The sequence below is a fragment of the Hoplias malabaricus genome, chromosome 3 (genome assembly GCF_029633855.1).
Source record: "Hoplias malabaricus isolate fHopMal1 chromosome 3, fHopMal1.hap1, whole genome shotgun sequence".
NCBI classification, from domain to species: Eukaryota; Metazoa; Chordata; class Actinopteri; order Characiformes; family Erythrinidae; genus Hoplias; species Hoplias malabaricus.
The window spans coordinates 18,706,879-18,726,907 of record NC_089802.1 but is presented as its reverse complement, the minus strand read 5'-3'; the positions used below and the strand labels follow the sequence as shown (position 1 = coordinate 18,726,907).

At 38.7% G+C, this 20,029-nt stretch overlaps 1 protein-coding gene across 3 annotated transcripts in view; it reads right to left on the bottom strand.

Annotated features, from left to right (window-relative positions):
* The window catches only part of wu:fj29h11 (uncharacterized), a 76,271-nt gene that overhangs the window by 15,802 nt on the left and 40,440 nt on the right, over window positions 1–20,029 (bottom strand). For all 3 annotated transcript variants that reach the window (XM_066664333.1, XM_066664334.1, XM_066664336.1), the window contains 11 exons: window positions 19,454–19,601; window positions 19,030–19,142; window positions 18,485–18,638; window positions 17,167–17,415; window positions 15,919–16,113; window positions 10,896–11,074; window positions 10,123–10,309; window positions 7,941–8,083; window positions 5,057–5,241; window positions 1,706–1,965; window positions 833–1,055 (listed from right to left, as the gene is read on the bottom strand). In XM_066664333.1, the coding sequence (XP_066520430.1) occupies window positions 833–1,055; window positions 1,706–1,965; window positions 5,057–5,241; window positions 7,941–8,083; window positions 10,123–10,309; window positions 10,896–11,074; window positions 15,919–16,113; window positions 17,167–17,415; window positions 18,485–18,638; window positions 19,030–19,142; window positions 19,454–19,601 (2,036 nt within the window). The remainder of the gene's footprint in view (window positions 1–832; window positions 1,056–1,705; window positions 1,966–5,056; window positions 5,242–7,940; window positions 8,084–10,122; window positions 10,310–10,895; window positions 11,075–15,918; window positions 16,114–17,166; window positions 17,416–18,484; window positions 18,639–19,029; window positions 19,143–19,453; window positions 19,602–20,029) is intronic.

The following is a 20,029-nucleotide window of genomic DNA, read 5'->3' as shown; positions in this document are numbered from 1 at the left end:
ACAGCGACACTACTTGTTGTGCCACCGTATTATAGTTGATAACCATAAATCCAATTATTATAATGTCTTTTTATACCCAATCATGTTATTGACCTGCTGCCAATTAGCTCAAAGTGGGTGAGTACTGTACACCAAGAGAGGAATACAGTGAGTAGATGGATTGGTGACTCAAAAGTGTCCATAGGTGTGGAATGTGTGTGTGTGCATGCGTGTGTCGACCTGTGAAGGACTGGTGCCCCCTCCAGGGTGTGCTCCCGCTTTGCACCCAATGATTCTGGGTATGCACCGCAACCCTGAATTGGATAAGCGGTTATAGACACTGAATGAATTAATGAATATTCACATTTATGATGAATCAAATGTATGACAGGACCCTTCTTTCTAGTATGACAACGTACAAATCCACAGGGAACTAAAGGTTTAATGAGAATACTGAAATAATGTAAATCATTTTCTCCATATATTATAGCTGTATCTGAGGTAATAATATGCTACAATAATACTATATCTGCAATAGAAAAAGCCAACCATGAATTTTAAAAACATTAAGCCAGATATCAATAACCATATGATGTTCATTTATTGAGACTTATTTTTAAAAAGGAATGCTTGATTTCATATTCTTGGCCCAAGGTAGAGTCTGAGTGCAGTATTGACCTCAGCTCAGATTTTAAAAGCAGTCATGAACTACCACCACAGTCAGAAGGCAGAGAACACCATGACCTCAGTGTACTTAAATAAATAAATAAATAAATAAATAAATAAATAAATAAATAAAAAAAAAAAAATGCTTTTTATTGTGAGAGAATTAGAAAGTGAGTGCAAGTCTGACCTGTCGTACTCGATGAAAACAGCAGGCGAGTGCTGGAAGAGCTCTTTGAGCTGTGCGGAGGAGCACTCAGCCTGCAGGTAGCAGTAGACTGTGTGGATGTGCTGGACGCTGGTGCTGAAGTCCGCCCCCTCAGCCTCGCCTGTCTCATTCCCTTCAGTGGGCTTTGTGCACCAGCGCTTCAGATAGTTCACCATTTCATCCACCAGAACACTGTGTCTCATCCCTGCAAACACACAGACACACAGATTCTGAATCAATAATAAAGGTTTGGACATGAATTATAAAATAGACATTTTGTTCCAAAAACTTAAGCTTCCAATACCTCAGATTTGGTTTTTAGAAAAATGTAACTGAAAGTAAAGATAATTAAACAGTACTTAATCAAAAATTGCCAAAAAAAAGCCTTTAGAGAAATTTGGAATCATGGATAATATTCTGTGTTTCAAAAATGGCTTAAAAAATGTCCCTGCCTAATAAAGGACAAAAGGCTTTTTCTCAGAGCCTGAAGACGTAGACAATCGATTTAAAATCCAAGTAAATATAGAGAAAACACAGGAAAAATATAATAATCTGATCTATTTTTTAATTTCATTCAAAATGGATGGGTGCAAAAATGCTATTCAGCTGCGTTTGAATCAAATCAACTGAGTCAATGTAAGTAATCTGTTTAAAAGACCTAAGCACACAGTATTTTGAACAACAGCTTCCAAAGAGATGTTCCCCCCATGTTATTAATATGTATTAGTTCAAAAATGCTTTTAGTTGATATCATTATTTTTTTACTAGGACTAAAACTCCTGTAATGATGTAAATCATTTCATCACTCAAGGGCAAGATAAGGTGTTGACAGTCTTGTTGGCACCACCTGCTTACCTATAACTCTGGAAAATTCACTAGGAGCCAAATCAATGTAATGGACATGAGATCCCAGGAGACTGTGAAGCTCAGCCGAAAAGAGATACACTGTGTTTGGACACAGGTAAGACACCGTGCGCTCGCCATCCCGAGCAGGTTTGTAGGCAGGAACCCAGGCTAGTTGTGTCAGGAAATGGTAGAAAGAGGACTTGGTGTCTCTTATAATTCTTTCCTTGCTGTCCAGCAGTTGAGCTCTAAGGTACTGTGAATACTTCTCTCTGAAAAAAAAAAAAAAAAAAAAAATGCTCAAAGATGAATACAGAGACAATGGCAATCCAAGCAAATATGTGGTGAAATACTCACTTAAAATTAAACACACAAGAAATGTCAGCTCAGTATCCATTCATTCATTCATTATCTGTAACCTCTTATCCAGTTCAGGGTCGTGGTGGGTCCAGAGCCTACCTGGAATCATTGGGCGCAAGGCAGGAATACACCCTGGAGGGGGCGCCAGTCCTTCACAGGGCAACACAGACACACACATTCACTCACACACTCACACCTACGGACAATTTGAGTCGCCAATCCACCTAGCTCAGTATCCAAATAGACTGAAATGTTTTTGTTTTTGTGGAGACTTTACAGTTACTGTTAAGTCATAAAAAGGGATTAATTTGATGTTTCTCACTAGTAAAGTAACCCAGGGTCATCAGAAGTGTCGAGGTATGGTCATTTGTTGTAAGAAACCTATAAACTTAATTTTCTCAGTAATTTGTTCTTTAATTATCTCTAATAGATCCATTTTCTCTGTAACTTAAAAAATATTTTGAAAGCCAGTTGTGAATTATATTATTCTGAATCTCATTGAAATAAATTTTATTGGCCATTCAGACTGGAAATTAATTAAATCCAAACCTCTGAGATCTGCACAGCACTGTAATCGATATATTATAATTCGTTTTGACATGTACTACAGACATGCATTTATGAGATTGGACTCATACTTTTTTTGTTAGTTTCAGTGTTGAACAGCTACGAAAACATGTCAGGGTAAATGTACATAGTATAAAAATATAATATGTTTCTGTGATGAATATCCCATCATGATGTGCAGTTAAAAAGGATGCAATGTCCTCCAATAAATTGTTCTTTCAAACTATACAAAAGCTTCTGCAACATTTTTCATGTGAAAGCTGAACCCGACTGAACACAAAACAACAGCAACCAATAAATTACTCAACTCTCCTGGTCATTTATCAGCTTCTTTTCAGGTACTTTTGCAGAAATTGAACCAAGTCTAGAGTAGGGAAAGTGCTGCATCAGTCTTAAAGCCTATACACTGAGTATGAATTTAATTTTTAAAGTAGTGGAACTGTAGTGGCAAACAATGTTTCGTTGTTCTTTAAGCATTTGTGCCCTGCTACCAACAAGACAATCTGTTCTGCCACCATCTTGATACTCATTGGTGAGTTTAATTTGAATGTGTCTATACAGCACAGAATATAGAGCAGATTCTAATTGAAAAATTGACACAGTGTTGCAGTCCATCAGTTTCGGACTCAGCGTGATAATATTCATGTGTTTCTTTACCAAAAAAAAAACCCCAAAAAAACAAAGGTATAATAGTTTCACCTATAAAAATCAGACACTGTGTAAATAGGCCTTTACTGCCATTTAGACTTTAGAGATTAGACATTAGACATTTTGTTTTCAGACTTAAAAGGCTACGTTCATGATTGTAAACAAAAATCACTTATTGTAAAATTCAGATATGTATCTCTCTCTCTCTGCTCATGGTAAAGAAATGGCAAAGAGTCCTCCAAATGTTGAAAATCATGAAAAAAGATGAGGATGTTGCTTTATTCCTGCTCCATAGGAATCTACTCTTTGGGAGACAGCTAACAGCATGAAAGTAAACAGAACAAAGGTTCTACCAAAATAAACAACTCGAGTTACAAATGAGTCTCTGGGTGAGTGCTGTTTGCCCTGGTTTCACTGCTCAGTGAATCATGTTCTACAGTAGGGACAGGACGAGCTGAGAGCTACGCTAAAATGCATATTTCAAAGGTCATCAGAAGTCTGCTAAAGTTGCCATGCCAATAAATTGTAGAGTTGTCTTTGCTGGTCATTAACAGAGGCCATTATATAGGACTTAAAACAATGAAGGAAGCCAAAGCTAAAAGAAGCCTTATTACAGCTCTGTTCTTAATGTAGTGGGTGCTAAATCTTTCTCAGCGTGAGCACTTTGCTGTCTGGAGTTGCTGAGAATAGGACCTGTGTCTAGTCCAGTTTCAGTTCTATCATGATACAGTCTGGTTGAATTTGGCTGCCTGAAAGTAAACTTAAAAACAAGAACACATTAAAGAGATTGCACAAATCCACAGCAAGCTTCACACTGAAAGTGACCCAAACAATGCAAAATACTACTTCTCAGCTTAGGAGATCAGAGGGGATAATGCGCTGACAATGGCCGCATTACTGTCCAGCCAACTGTTTATCATGGCTCTACTAGAGAGAGACTCTTAACCACCAGCAGGGGGATAAAGGACATTTCAAACTAGGCCAGTGCAGAGGAAATGTGGACTGGAGGAGACACCACACTCAATCAACAGATTGCCCACAAGACAAATGGATTTGCTTCGCAATCAGCTTCGGATTTAGGATTAGGGCATCTAACAGCAGACAGCAGGAATTGTGTGTCCATGCACAGAGGGGCCACTATGGTTAACCCTTAGATTTCTATGCATTTGCTAGTTGAAGCAAAAAGTACAAATTTTAGGGTAATACAAATAATCAATTTTAGTGATTAATTAAAGCTGTATTTGAACATGTGAACTACAGTGGCATCACCTTGGGCTTTAGAGTAGAACTATGGAGGGGTTGTAGGGTCAAACTAGGATAATGTGATATTGACAAAAATATAATCGCAGCAAAATAACCCTTTGCTTCTACACTCTAAAAAAAAAAAAAAAAAAAAAAAAAAAAAAAAAAAAAAAAAAAAAAAAAAGTAATAAACTCCCACTTGGATGGTGCCCTTAAGGGTAGGCTTTGAGTAGTGAACATGATTGCACCATATTCAATTGCAGGTCTGTATTTTAAAACTGCAATGATTACATAGACCTTGTATTTAATCCAGGATCTTATTTTATTTTAAATATAGGGTAATAAAAAAAGTATAATGTACCTCTATCCTAGGAAATTTAATTTGATGTTAAACTTGATTCAAGTTACATAATTTCACCAAGAAAATGTACAGTATCTACTGTAAACTACTTTTAACCGATGATGGTCTGAGATACAGGTTACTAGTTTAACGCCCTGTATAGTGATGATGTGTAGGATCCGTACAGTGGGCGAGAGTGTGATTACCCAGTGTCCCAGTTGTGCTCCAGCAGGGTGATCAGAGCATGTCTCTGTTGGAGTTTGAGGTGGGCAGGGAGCTGATCCGCAGTGACCAGAGTGTGAAACTCCTCACAGTTCTGATCCTCAATGACATATACTCCATCTGCAGGCTTAGCCCACAGCTCGCCCTCTACAGCCCATAGGCTGGATGTCTGCAAAAGAGGGAGGAAGAGATGAGATGATAAAAAGAAAGAGACAAATGAACAGTCCTTGAAGTCTTGAGGATTAAGTTGTGATTTTATTATAAAATAAATAATGACATAAATAATCACATAGTTACAAAATATATTACAGTTACGCCACCAACATGCCTGAAACACTTATCAGGGCACCTCTTGCTTCAATGTCAATGTCTTCATCATTATTGTTGATAATATTGTTGATCATTTCTTACAGATTCAACTCAAAATATGTGAAAATTTCCCTGGCTTGAATATAAATAAGACAGATATAAAAATCTAAAGAGAGAGACAAATATCAACACACCAAACTTACATTAATGATTTGGCCAGCCCTAAAAATTCAATTCATTAAATTAACTTAAAATATAATATATTACTTCAATTTATAAACTGAAATTTGAGCACAACCACTCCTTTTTATTGTTGGAATCATCATCTTACTACACTAAAGTAAAGCTGGATTCCCCTGTAAAGTTGCCATATTAATGATACATGGTTGTGTTAAGAGATCAACAATATTTAATACCATAATTTTATGTCATGAGCCCAGCCCATGAGTACCCAAACCACCCATTGTATCACTAGCTCTTCACAGGGGTCATCAGGTAGGCACCTCCTCTCGTTGTTGTTTCGCTGAATTAAGCCCATGACACCTCCAGGAGGCTCAACCTTACCCTTGACCACCTTGACCCTAAATCCACACTGGCCTCCCTGGTGACTAAGGCTGTACCTAGCCCCACTGGCACCGTTAATGCATGCTCAGTGTGACCAGTTCCATGTAAACTTTACGTGCTACATCACCAACAATCACAACCACATCTCTACAGTGCATTTCCCCAACTAGTCTGTGTTCTCCTTATCTACAACCACTGACTAAAACCTTTAGCTACTTATGAATATATGAATTAATATGAGCATGAATTTGAATTTGATATTGATGAGTATATATATATTTTTTTATTGCTGCCAACAGAACGTGTTACATTAATCCAGTATTATTAGAAAGGCTTGCAGACAGGGCTGTGGGATGAAGCAGGATTGAGGGTCTGTAGCAGTGGGATTAAGTTGGTAAAGCAGTCTTAAATCCAGCTACTGCACTGTATGAGCTCCTCACTTCAAGTAGTGATAATGTGCTGAGAGGAGGGAAGAAGAGTGCAGGACTCACAGCTGCACTCAGAGCTCTTCTAACAGGAAGAACCACTTGAAAAACACGCTTCTGAAATGTGGGTCAAATCAGCAAGTGCAACAAAATTTCAGCAGATTTAAAAAAGCTATAATTTCCCGTCTGTACTTCTACTCCTTTGTCTGATTCCCAACACTATATGAGCACAACTGTTGGATTCAGAGAACCAGGTCATTAATTTTTTTGTCACACAGACAAGCACTAAGAGAGAATGAGCCGCACAAAGTCGGCAGTAATGATGGGATTACATGTGTGGTCATTGTTTGAGTTTGAGTTAATGCCATATAGGAGCTCCAGAGGTTTGGCAGTCCATTCAAGTTTGGCTGCTGTTCTGTGGTGGTCAACTGTTTGGAAATGGCTCATGGACGTACAGTACATATGTCAGTCACTTTACTTTTGTCATAAATATCATAAAAGCCTTTTTTGAAATGAAGAAAATTGCTGTGAATTCTCCCAGGCACCCCTTCACATATATGCTTTGAAAAACATATATGCTTTGATTTGAAATGTAGGATTGGTTTTATTATTTCTCACTCAGAGGTCACTGGATTAAGACAATAATTTGGTTTAAATATGGGCTTTATCCTCATAAGGAGGAAAGAAGTTACTCTATTTATATATTTAAAATTTGACAGCTATTCCCATCATGGTCAAAATATGCAGTTCCCCCAATTTTTTGCTGTAAATGTAGAAAGCCTTTCACTCTTTTTTAAGGCACACAGAACTCAGGCAACAAAGGCAAACACCTACCAATGTGTGTTTCTGGACTGTGGAAAGAAACAGGAGGACCTGAAGTAAACCCACACAGGGAGAACACAGAAACATTCTCACATACGTAACCTAGAAGCTAGGCTAGCTTCAAAATAACTACAACCAGAAGCCCTATATACATTATATGTTTTGTATTTTGTAAATCAACTAAAAGCAAAAAACTATGGCTTATGGCTAGCTATAATAATAATAATGATGATGATTAAAATATTATTATTATTAGCCCTTTGATCACAGTTTCTCCTTTCTGTTTAATTTAGCATGCATGGTTTTGGCTTTTGATCTGGCTGTTAATATAAATAAAGAATAAAACGTAGAAGAGGAAGAAGAAAAAACAAAATAATATAATATCATTTTTAAAAATAAAAAAAGTGAACAGCTAAAGCAGAAATTGTCCTGATTGGTCAAAGAAATCACTGAAATGGACTGGAATAATATATGCACCCTGGCTTCTGAACTCAGTTGCTCTCAAGTGGTACAGTACCAAGACAAAAGGGAATGTTGGCAAGCTTCATTAGGCTTTGGACTATTTAGAACTCTTACTGACACGCAAAGACATGCCAGCCCAGTCTACACACCCACTTAAGCATACAATCAGACAGACAGACAGACACACACACACACACACTCTCGGGGGTGATGCCTCAGCATGCTGAACTCCAGGCTCTCTGGAGCTTCCTGTCACATTGTTGGCTGGGCTGCATAGATCTCTTACCAGCTCTGAGGCTGTGAGGGTGCGTCTCTCCTTCCTGAAGATCATCAGGTCCCTCACCCCCAGCTCACTTAAAAGCTCCCTCCACCCAGACACGTCACCATCAGTGTGCAGATAGCATGGGTCTAGCAGCACCCAGTCCACTCCTGGAAAAGGTGAAGGAAAATGACAAAATATAAGAAAAATGAAGAAAGCTGATAGGAATGGTTCACAGCTGTGCATTTGCCTAAGGTGAAACTACCAGAACATTTAAACTAAATTAAAACATACAACCACAACAAATACACAGCATGATATTTTTAAAGCACAAAACTGACTACTGTCAGGGCAATTAGATAATGAAGGAAAAGCATAAAAGCATATACATCTAAAAGAGGAATATGATATCAACTTAAAAATCTACGACTGCAAGGGAATATGGAACAGTTATGAAAGTTATTAAGGGAACATATGAACAATTCACATTCTCAGTGCATGTGCACATTAAAGATTTTCCACAACCTGTGAACAAGCCAGCCCAGTCAAGATATTTGACTTGATTTAATTTTTTTTTTGTTTGTGGTTTGTTTGTTTGTGGTAGTTTTCTGAGTCAGAAAGTGAAGGGATAAAATTAGCTGCTCTGATTTTGCTCCACTTCTGACAAGAGATTAAAGTCCAGAGACTTTAGGATTGTTAAAAAAATAAAATAAAAAACACACAAGAAAAAGGCCAACATGAGAGCAGAGAAGAATGAGAAGAGTGAAAATGTGAAGTTTAATTGGCTAAAAAAACAATTCTGTCATTTATAGGAGGTGCGGAACCAGTTCTAAACCAGGCTGTTTAGACAGCGAGAAAAATGGGTCCGTGTTGTTTTTTGAGCCAATGTCTGAAACTGGTCAGCATCAGGTCAAGCACGCCAACACATTTTTCATCCCACATTCACTCTCGGTTCTTACATAACTTTTAGTGCTCCCCACAATTTGTCTGTGCTGATGCAGGGTCCACTACCCCTTAATGTTTTGGCCTAACAAGAAGACCATCAGTAATCAATTAAGTGGGACAGACAGAGCACAAAAGCCACAAGCACTGCTTACTCACTCCTTATTCGCCCTAGGCTGGAGAGCTGCTGCTATTTCAGGCCAGCATTTCTCTCCATTTCCCTCTGCAAACTCTGCCCTGGTTCTAAAAAGCTCTTGTCATGTTTATTTTTTTCTCAGCATGATGGACCCACCCACACTGAATCCAGACATACCTAAACAGCTCTGTCCAAAAATGAACAACACGCAATAGTGAGGGGAGAGATGAACAGTGAATCAGAGAAACATGGCTATTTATGTTGCTCTTTATGCTGATAGTTGAGGATTTAGGAGTTGGGGCTGAATAATTAACCGCGTTCATATAAATGTGAAAAAAAGAGTCACAATTTTACTAACATTCATAACAATATTCAAAAAGTGATAATTGGGAAATGATTAACTAATTAAACTGAGCTATCACACCACCCTCAGTGCTCAAGCCTCAAGTCCAAAGACATCAAATATCATTCCCCATGGATTTGATGCCATCATATAAAGCAAAGCATTTACTAATCGAGGCCTTAGTCTAAAAGTTTGAGGGGTGCTGTTTCTAATTAGCGCAGTCGTGCCTTCATAGTGGAAGGACTCTATGGAGTGAGCTTACCATTTGTTATGTGAAAGCACAAAAATGACAGTAAATCAAGAGTGTGCAGAATCAAGAAAACTGAGCCAAATAGGTGCCTAAAAGAGCACAGACACAATAATTTTTTATGCTTAATATTTATGTTTAATTCAACTAATAGTAATCATTTCACCTATAGATTGCAATTGTCGCTGTCCCAAAAAATTAAAAAATAAAATATAGGGATACCCCAATCGAGATTTTTTTTTACCCTGGACCAGATCTGATACTGAGTATCTGTCGATACCCAGACCCGGTTTGATACTTGTATTTTTATAGATATTACTGTTGCAATGTGTACACTTCAAGCACATTATAGTTATTAAAATCAATCCAGTTTATACACCTCCCAACTGAATATTAAATGTGGTTAAATGCGGAGGCCCAAAAACGTTGAATGTTATGCAATGAGATACATTTTCATGATAAAAGATACAAGAACTTAGAGCTGGGAGTATCTTTTATTTTGAATGCAGGAACTGAATTGAATGGAGAATGCTTTGTTTACCCGGCAGCTTGGACGGCAGGTCAATGTTGTCATACTGTTTGGAGAACTGGACTTTGCTGTGGGCAGGGCAGAGGAAGCCCTTGTTGGTCAGAACAGGGATGATTGCCCTCAGTGCCCTGTAGTCCTTCTCCTGGGAGTGCTGCTTAATAAACACCAGGTAGCTGACCGTGATGTCCTTTGTCTTTGCCTGTGGAGGGAGAGAATTGTGGTACAGGAATTCAAATAGCTGTAAGGTCACGTCATGTTAATATGGTCTTGTGAAAATGAATATTGTTTAACTCTGTAATCTGCAGGCTTTGTGTTCAGTTATTAATCCAAAGGCTTATTATTCAGCAACTGCTTGTTTAAGACTACAAGCTGGATTAAAAATAAACAAATAATAACAATACTAATAATAATCATTGACTGAATTAATTGAGCTAATGTTAAGGTATTCCCTCTAAAACAAACAGGCAAACAAATTTAAACATAAATAACGCGCATACATATATTGGCTTAATGTCCTTGACGATAACTAATGTGCACCAATTGTGGACGCATGCTTAAATGTACACAAACACATGTAAATGAACTGGGACATGCTGGAGCAGTACCACGAGCCTATGCTCAAGGTCAAACATGCCAAATGTGTATTGAATTAGAAGAGCAATGGAAACACCTTGGATTTCAATAGATTAAAAACAGATTTTCAAAATATAAAAGGAGAAGAATACTTTCTGCTGATGTAACCCCCTTAGTAAGACAACAACAAAAACTGCAGGCTGTGTTCTGACCTTCCAAGCCATGCTCTCGAGGATGGGGTAGATGTGCTGCTGCAGAAGCTGCTGCGGCTCCAGCTTGTGCACCTGTAGTCTGCGAAGCAGCTCTCGCACCTGTGAGTTCCCCAGCTCATCCAAACAGGACAGCAGACGAGGTTCCACGATGCTCAGATCCGTATACAGAGCCCCCAGACCTGCAGCAGAGCACAGAAAACACAGATTTCTAAAAAAAAATAAAAATAAAAATAAAAAATCCCAATAGTTTGAAAAGTTAAAAAAAGGATATAGGCTAAACTTAAAAATCTTGGCCCATTCTCACTCATGGTGAACTGTTTCTGCTAAAAATGCATCACAATGCTCCTCAATGATCGATTGAAAGAAGGTAGGTGTTTCATGCTCTACAGGGCAAGAGATCATCAAAAATATTGACAGAATCCAAATGTGCAAAGAAAATCTCCAATAGAATGGCTGTGAATTTTTGATCCCTCTGACCCCAATGTATTAAAAGCTAAAATCAACTTCAAAATCACTGTGATGTTTCACTGACCTGTAATAGGAGAAACAGAGCCTCTGTCATCCCTACTCCAGGCTCAGCACTACAGAAACTGCACTGTGTAACTTTTGAAGCAGGGTAGGAACCACCGCCTCCCTCTTCTGCCCCCTTGATTTCAGGACAGTGTAACTCTGCAACTGCAGGAGGAGCCCAGGAGCAAAAATACCAAATAATTCCTAGTATTCCTTCAAGCTTTTTATCAGAAAGTACACATGCTTTAATGAGCATGAGTCTCTATATACTGGTACAATCACGCCCATTCCTAGTGAGTGTGCGTGTGTTTTTTAATTCACATGAGTGACTGTGACCCACTTCCTCTGGCGCTTGTCTGATCTCTTTAGACCTCAACGCTGATGTTTAATTCATCCGACCTCTGCTTTTAGCCAAGCCTTTGCTTCAACCGTGATACAGGGTTAATGTTTTTCTATAGAACCTACTTCAACCGTCTCCCACGTGGAACCATCTCTCGTGGCTTATTTCACAGCCATGAGAAACAAAGACACGTTCTTTAGTCAGGTGCTCAGAATAATGCACATGTGCCGAAAAAAGACTTTTTGCCTCTGCTTTCTGAATTCTGGATTTATTCCATATGCACTCTTTAAACCAATCAACCACAACCTTATTAACCACTACCTACTTGTTTTAACACTCATCACACAGAAGCATATTGCAGTTTTATAATTACGGACTAAAGTCCTTTTGTTGCTCTTTATACTTTATTTTCCCCCTTTCGCCCTGTTCTTTAATGTTCAAGACCCTCATAGGGCCCCCACTGAGCAGATATGATTTGGGTGATGGATCATTCTCAACGCTGCAGTAACATTGAAGTGATGGTGGTGTGTTGAGCTGGTATGAGCCGATCAAACACAGCAGTGCTGCTGGAGTTTTTAAACACTTTGCACTCACTGTCCACACCTACCTCATTGGCACACTTTGTAGATGTAAAGTCAGAGACAGTAGCTCATCTGTTGCTGCACAGTGTGTGTTGGTCAAGCTCTAGCCCTTCATTTTTGGACACAGAATGCTGTTGGCTGGATGTTTTTGGTTGGTGGACTATTCTCAGTCCAGCAGTGACACTGAGGGCTTTACAAACTCCAGCAGCACTGCAGAATGATAGGCCACCCAAGACATTATATATATATATATATATATATATATATATATATATATATATATATATATATATATATATATACACACACACACACACACACACATATACACACACATACAGGGGTTGGACAATGAAACTGAAACACCTGGTTTTAGACCACAATAATTTATTAGTATGGTGTAGGACCTCCTTTTGCAGCCAATACAGCGTCGATTCGTCTTGGGAATGACATACACAAGTCCTGCACAGTGGTCAGAGGGATTTTAAGCCATTCTTCTTGCAGGATAGTGGCCAGGTCTCTACGTGATGCTGGTGGAGGATAACGTTTCCTGACTCACTCCTCCAAAACACCCCAAAGTGGCTCAATAATATTTAGATCTGGTGACTGTGCAGACCACGGAGATGTTCAACTTCACTTTCATGTTCATCAAACCGATCTTTCACCAGTCTTGCTGTGTGTATTGGTGTCATCCTGATACACAACACCGCCTTCAGGATACAATGTTTGAACCATTGGATGCACATGGTCCTCCAGAATGGTTCGGTAGTCCTTGGTTGATGTGCCCATCTAACACAAGTATTGGACCAAAGGAATGCCATAATATGGCAGCCCAAACCATCACTGATCCACCCCCATGCTTCACTCTGGGCATGCAACAGTCTGGGTGGTACGCTTCTTTGGGGCTTCTCCACACCGTAACTCTCCCGGATGTGGGGAAAACAGTAAAGGTGGACTCATCAGAGAACAATACATGTTTCACATTGTCCACAATGTGATTTGTGCTCCTTGCACCATTGAAACTGACATTTGGCATTGACATGAGTGACCAAAGGTTTGGCTATATATATTTGGCCGTGGTTTTATGTTTTTTGGATACAATCCGGGTCAGCACCCGAACATTCCTTTCAGACAGCTTCCTCTTGCGTCCACAATTAATCCTGTTGGATGTATTTCATCCTTCTTGGTGGTATGCTGACATTACCCTGGATACCGTGGCTCTTGATACATCACAAAGACTTGCCGTCTTGGTCACAGATGCGCCAGCAAAACGTGCACCAACAATTTGTCCTCTTTTGAACTCTGGTATGTCACCAATAATGTTGTGTGCATTGCAATATTTTGAGCAAAACTGTGCTCTTACCCTCAGCTGACTGAACCTTCACACTCTGCTCCTACTGGTGCAATGTGCAATTAATGAAGATTGGCCACCAGGCTGGTACAATTTAGCCATGAAACATCCCACACTAAAATGACAAGTGTTTCAGTTTCATTGTCCAACCCCTGTGTACATATATATATATATATATACACACACACACACACACACAGACCTCTCCAGTTGTTCGCAATTTAGGTGTACTTCTTGACTCCTCTCTGTCCTTCAAACCTCATATTAATGCCCTAACCGAAACATCCTTCTTCCATCTACGTAATATTGCTCGCCTTTGTCCCCTGCTTTCTGTTAAGGACGCTGAAATTCTGGTCCATGCTTTCATTTCCTCCCGTTTAGACTATTGGAATTCTCTCTTCATTGGCCTTCCTTCTATGACCATACACTCCCTTCAGTGTGTTCAGAACTCTGCTGCTCGGGTCCTCACTTATTCTAAAAAATCAGCTCATATCTCCCCTGTTCTTCATCAGCTCCACTGGTTACCTGTCTCACTCCGTATTCAGTTTAAAGTTCTCCTGCTCACATACAAAGCTCTGCACGGTCTGGCGCCAGCCTACCTTTCTGAAACTTTATACTCCTAATGTCCTACTAGATCACTGAGGTCCTCTGAGAGCTGTCTTTTTTTCAGTACCAAAATTTAAATTGGTTACCGCTGGTGGTAGATCATTCAGTGTGATGGCACCCAAGCATATATTTTTATTTTATTTTTTTTTTAATAATTAATTAATTAATTACATTTTTTTTTTTAATTCTTCTTAATTTTTTTCTTTTTTTTTTCTCCCCCTCCTCTTTGTGTAAAGCGACCTTGGGTATTAGAAAGATGCTATATAAATCTAACTTATTATTATTATTAATATATATATATATATATATATATATATATATATATATATATATATATATATATATATATATATATATATATATACACACACACACACACTGATATTATACATTGGTATTGATGACCCAATTCAGACTACTGGTAAATTAAGGCTAAGCTACAAATGACTAATTTAATACTATCGCATTGATTCTGACTTTTAATCTAGCTAACTAATTAGAATCACCCCAATTCTCCAAACGACTGTGTCTTTGACATGTTCATATTGACGTATTTACATTTTAAAAAATATTGTCAAATATTAAGCTGTGCTCATTGATGCTGAGGTATATTAAGAAAATACATTTGCATGCAAGCCTTTGGAAACCCCTAGTCAGATAACAAGTCGAGATTCTGTACATCTTACTTAATGAATAAATGTTTGAAATTTATGTTGTAGGTTCTCAGACATTTTGTACTTGTGGAATAAAATAAGATCCTGATTCTGACGGCACAGAGGTTGAAGAAAATATAGCTCTGAAGCTTTCAAAGGGCAGATGCATGCTTTATTTATGGCTTATGCACCATTCAAAAAAAAAAAAAAAAAAAAAAAAACTGTTTTCCTGCAATTGCGTGAAAGTGATGACGCAGGTGGTGCTGTGCTGCACTATCAGCCTCTCCTGTGACTCAGTGCATTTATTCAAGACAGGCTCTCGAAATGAGGAGGAACTTCTCTTTCTCTATCTCTCTCCAAGTCTGTCTGAATAAGCAGCAGTTAAGCCAGATACATACATTTAGATTTAAGGCATTTGGCAGATGTTCTTACTCACAGCATCTTATAGTTTAACCATGTTATTGAATGCTATAGAAGTAAGTGAATACACTGTTAGGAGTCGTACCCCAAAACTCGGACTGGTGTACTGACACTAGGTATGGAAGCCATCGATTGCCATCTGAAAGATCTGGAAATAAAGTTTGTCTTTAAATTCTCTCATTGTAAATATTACTGAAAATAATTCTTCATCCACATATCACAATGTATTTAATGGCTTCACACACCACATCCTCCTCCACTAATACCATGTTGATTGTTGTCAGAAACCTGACTCTGTGCTGAGCCCTCTTGGGGATGTATTGCTTGACACTGTTGCCAACACAGAGGACACTTGAAAGACTATAGGCATATTCAACTTTTGAATATTGTGTCTGTGTATTGAGTATGAATGAGCTTTTAGAAAGCAACCAAGTCACCCACCACTCTACACCAACCAACCGGACGGAAAACAAAGAACCTCCATGTCCTCCAGGAGACACTGATATAAATAAGAGGGACTGAGCAGAGTGAAGGGTCTTAGGGAGTGTATTTTTCATCTTACCTGTGTATGTCTTCTTGTTGTCACTGAGAGGAAAGAACACACCCTCTGCACTGAGAGCTACCACACGGCCATCAGCCAGAGGGACCATAGGAACATCTCTGAGGGTCTGCAGCAGGTCGTCCACCTCCCCAAACTCCAGCTCCAGAGCACGGAAATTACAGGCCAGCAGCTTGGCCAGCTTCTTCAGCCCCATGTCTGAAAGAACAAGTGAGAATGGTCTAATGATGCAGGCGTGGTGAGGGATGATTAAACACTCATGAATGGCATGCCCTTAGTTAATGCCATAATGTTTTTAATACAAATAAATGTGTTGTGTTGGAATATTTCTGTGAAGAGTTGATTGCATTTTGCCATAAAAACATGAGTCAGGTAAAGCATTGATATAGGCTGATTTGTTCTGGATCAAAAACACCACTCCAGTTTATCCCAAAGATTATTACTTATTACTGAGGGGGATTTATACCCTTTATACACTTTGTATTAAATACAGTGACCTCCACGTCTTAGTGTCACATTTAATTTCTTGTTTTCCTATAGAGATTATTCAAGCTGTGTATAACTGCACAGCAATCTTAATTAAGACAAAAAACATTAAATATGTAAAAAACTTTCTTGACTGTTTTTTAAGTCTTATTTTCTTGACAGCTTTTTAAGTTTCAGAAGAATGAAAAAAAAATCTTCAAGTTGTGATGCTTTTTATTAGGGCTCAAATCTTTCTGCTGTTCAAAACACCTTTGAGGCATATTTGCTTTCGACAACAATTTGAAAGAAAAAAAAAAAAAACATACAATTGTCAAATGATGCTCTAGATAAAATCCTTTCACACAGAGGAAGACACTTCATGAGCGCCGCAAGGAATAATCAAATGCTATTTGCAACAAAACGTTAAAAATGTCAGGTAACTGTGAGAAAATATTACTCTCCAGGGGCCATGAATAATCTCGTTATGAGAACGTCTGGAGACAATCATGATACAATTGGAGTTAAAGCTGACGGGGAACGCATACTTATTGTGGTGTGTACAGACTGTGTCTCATGAATCACTCGTCATGAATTTTGCTTTTATTATTGAGAGACATTTATTAACCACAAACTAGGGGACATTAGGTGGGGTATTAGGGGGGAACCATTTTTTGTGGTGTTGTATTCTTACCTTACAAAAGTTGTATACTTACCTGGCGCAATGAAACTGACAAAAATATTTACCAAGAACAGAAGGTGTCTCAAAATTCAAAAGAATTGATTTACCTGAGTGCAGATCTCCTGACTGTGCAAGGCTCCTGGCCATGGCACAGATGACGGTAGTAATTTCAGGACCCCTGAGCCTGTGGATGCCCAGAGCTGTGAGAAGGGACTGTGACAGAGCTGACTGAAGAGCAGGATGAAGGTAGGATAGATTCAAGTGTTTACACAGCTCCTCTCCTCCAATAACCTCCTGGATCAAAGGGTCCTGACACACAGCCACCTGAGAGGGTAATTTAAACTCCACCCTGCCCTCTGCAAGGTGGGATTAGTTGTTACTAGATATTTTGAAAAATCTCTTTAGCATAACATCAATTTCAAACAAAAACGCTGCATTTTCAAAATAGAATGTTTACAAGAGTAGGAAAACTCTTTTTTTTATTCATCTCAGTGTGAAAAATCTTAATTTCAAGCAATTTATGAATTTATAAATTTATTTATAAGCAAGTCTAAGTCAAGTCTCAAGTCTTTTATCACAAGTCCAATTCGTGTCTCAAGTCTCTTATGGGTGAAACCATGAATGATTTTTGTTCTGTCCCATAACACTGCACCGCTATTTATGAGTTTAAAGCATATACTGTAGAGTCATTTATTAACACACTACAGTATCAAAACTGATCAGTTGTATGGTCGATTTTATAAATATATTTCAATACAATGTGTAGAACCCCACAAAAATCACTGGATTCATGGAGTTGTTTGTGTTTAGCATTAGTTATGACAAATTATTAGCTGGCTGTGTAGTGCAGGCATCTCATGCATAACATTTTTCAGTGTTTGAAGAAAAGATATATAGGTCGGCGTAGGACCGATTTTAAATCCTGCTTTATGCTACTGGCTACATTGCATATTGCACCCCCTCACGCTGCATGTTTACCGCGGTGACTGCCTCTCCTGTGCCTTGTGCTCAAGCATCGAGTCTGACTCACAGAGCTGTAGAATAATTAAGAAGAGCGCATCTTCGCACGTGTACTCTCACACAGGAAATTAGAATTTGGACCGGTTTGGGCTATGCCACTGCTGAGGGGACATTAATATTATTATTATGCGGGCTGTTAATTTTTTATAAACATTAAGCCAGATTAAATATATAGTACCTTTATTTCAGTAGATTGTGCTTCACTGCAGACAGCATCGAAAAAAGAAAAACAGCTGTCGGCTAAATTAACCAGATAATTACAAATAAATACTCAGCCTGATGTTAGACTGAAGTTATTGTTTGCGCAACATAAGTCCCCAGCTCTGTATATAGCCAAAGAATTGCTAAAAACACATATATTTAAACTTTAAAGAGTAGCAGAGAGTCTGCGTGAAGTGGACGCACCGCTGTCTTCCTTGGCTGGCAGGAAGGCTTTACCCTTCAATAACTGGATGATCTGATTAGCCACAGGATTGAAAAAGTCCAAGATTTCGCTGGACTGAGGAATAAACTGCAGGAAGTGGCAGAGCCCTCGCAGCCCAGTGAAATCTGGGTGTTTCTGTAACAATCACAGACATGCTTTAGTATAATCTATAATATAAATATAAATGTATATAAATGTATCAGAAAATACTTACAATATACATTCAGATTCATACTTCTTTTTTTTTTTTACAAGTCATAGTTTTCATACTCTACCAAAATTAATTATGGTTTTATACTGATCATGTTTCAGCATATTAGTGCAACTGCCACATCTAGAATCAATTCAAAAATTTTTGGTAGTTCCCTTGTCTAGAAACTAAGCTGATTGCCATAAATCATCCAAGAGCTTGAGGAATCTAAATACTGTTTGGAATCTAATATGCAAGAATACACAGTGAAACTCTGCCACAATCATATACAATGTTATTTCCATCAGCATAATACACCACTCTAATTTTGCTTACACTGAAGACGTCCATAGCCTGCAGAAAGAGCTGAGGGATCTCAGAGCGAAGCCACTGATTCCACGAACTGTCTCTATCAACATCTTCCCTGGAAGAAGGAATGTCAAAATCTCCTGCAGGAAAAAGGTAAGTGACAGAGATTTTCAAGCAAAACAAATTATTTTCTTCTGATTTACAACAATGATCAATTACAAAAATATTACGCTGGCCCATTCTTAGACGTGGTGTGCTCAGTATTATGGTTAATATTGTCAAAAGGATCCTGCATTTCTCACCAATATTTGCTCAGTACCAATGCCTTTACTGGATCAGTGGCAATTCTAGTGTAAACTGAATGTGGTTAAATCTTATCTGAATATGACACGGAAATTAGATGACTACAATGACACTATATACTCTCAGAGTGTATGAACTGGAATCGAACCTTGGACAATGAAGCGGAAGCCAAAGCTTCGCAGAGGCAGGAAGGCAAAGACGGGTTGCTTCTGAGGCTGTACCTTCAAATCACAGCCAGAGCCATCGCTGAGCTGGAAAGCAAGGGCAAGTTCTGTAGATTCCACATCCTCTTTAATCTGTAAGCATACAAAGAAACATCATTCAGCTTAGACTGAGACCTTTGCAGAAGGCTAAGAAAAGCCAGCAAAGTCCCAACAATGTATGAGTTCTAAAATCATACTAGGTTTGAGTGAGAGTTCATAGCCTTTCCCACCACCTGCATTCCTAACAGGGGGGGGAAGGAAAAGTGATAAAGCACAGAGAAGGATTACAGAGAGAGAATAGGGAAACCGACTGCATCAAGGCATCCAACAACAGCAGGTACCCTGCCTGTCTGTGAACATCAATAAAGTTCTCCAGGCAATGGAAATGAACTCAGTTCTCCTTGTTAAGCTCGCTCGCATGGCGTTTGAATGAGATGAGAAGAAGCAGAATAAATGTGTTTGTGTCCCTGGGGTACGAGCTGTGAAACACTTACACAATATACGACAGCAGCAGTAAAGAC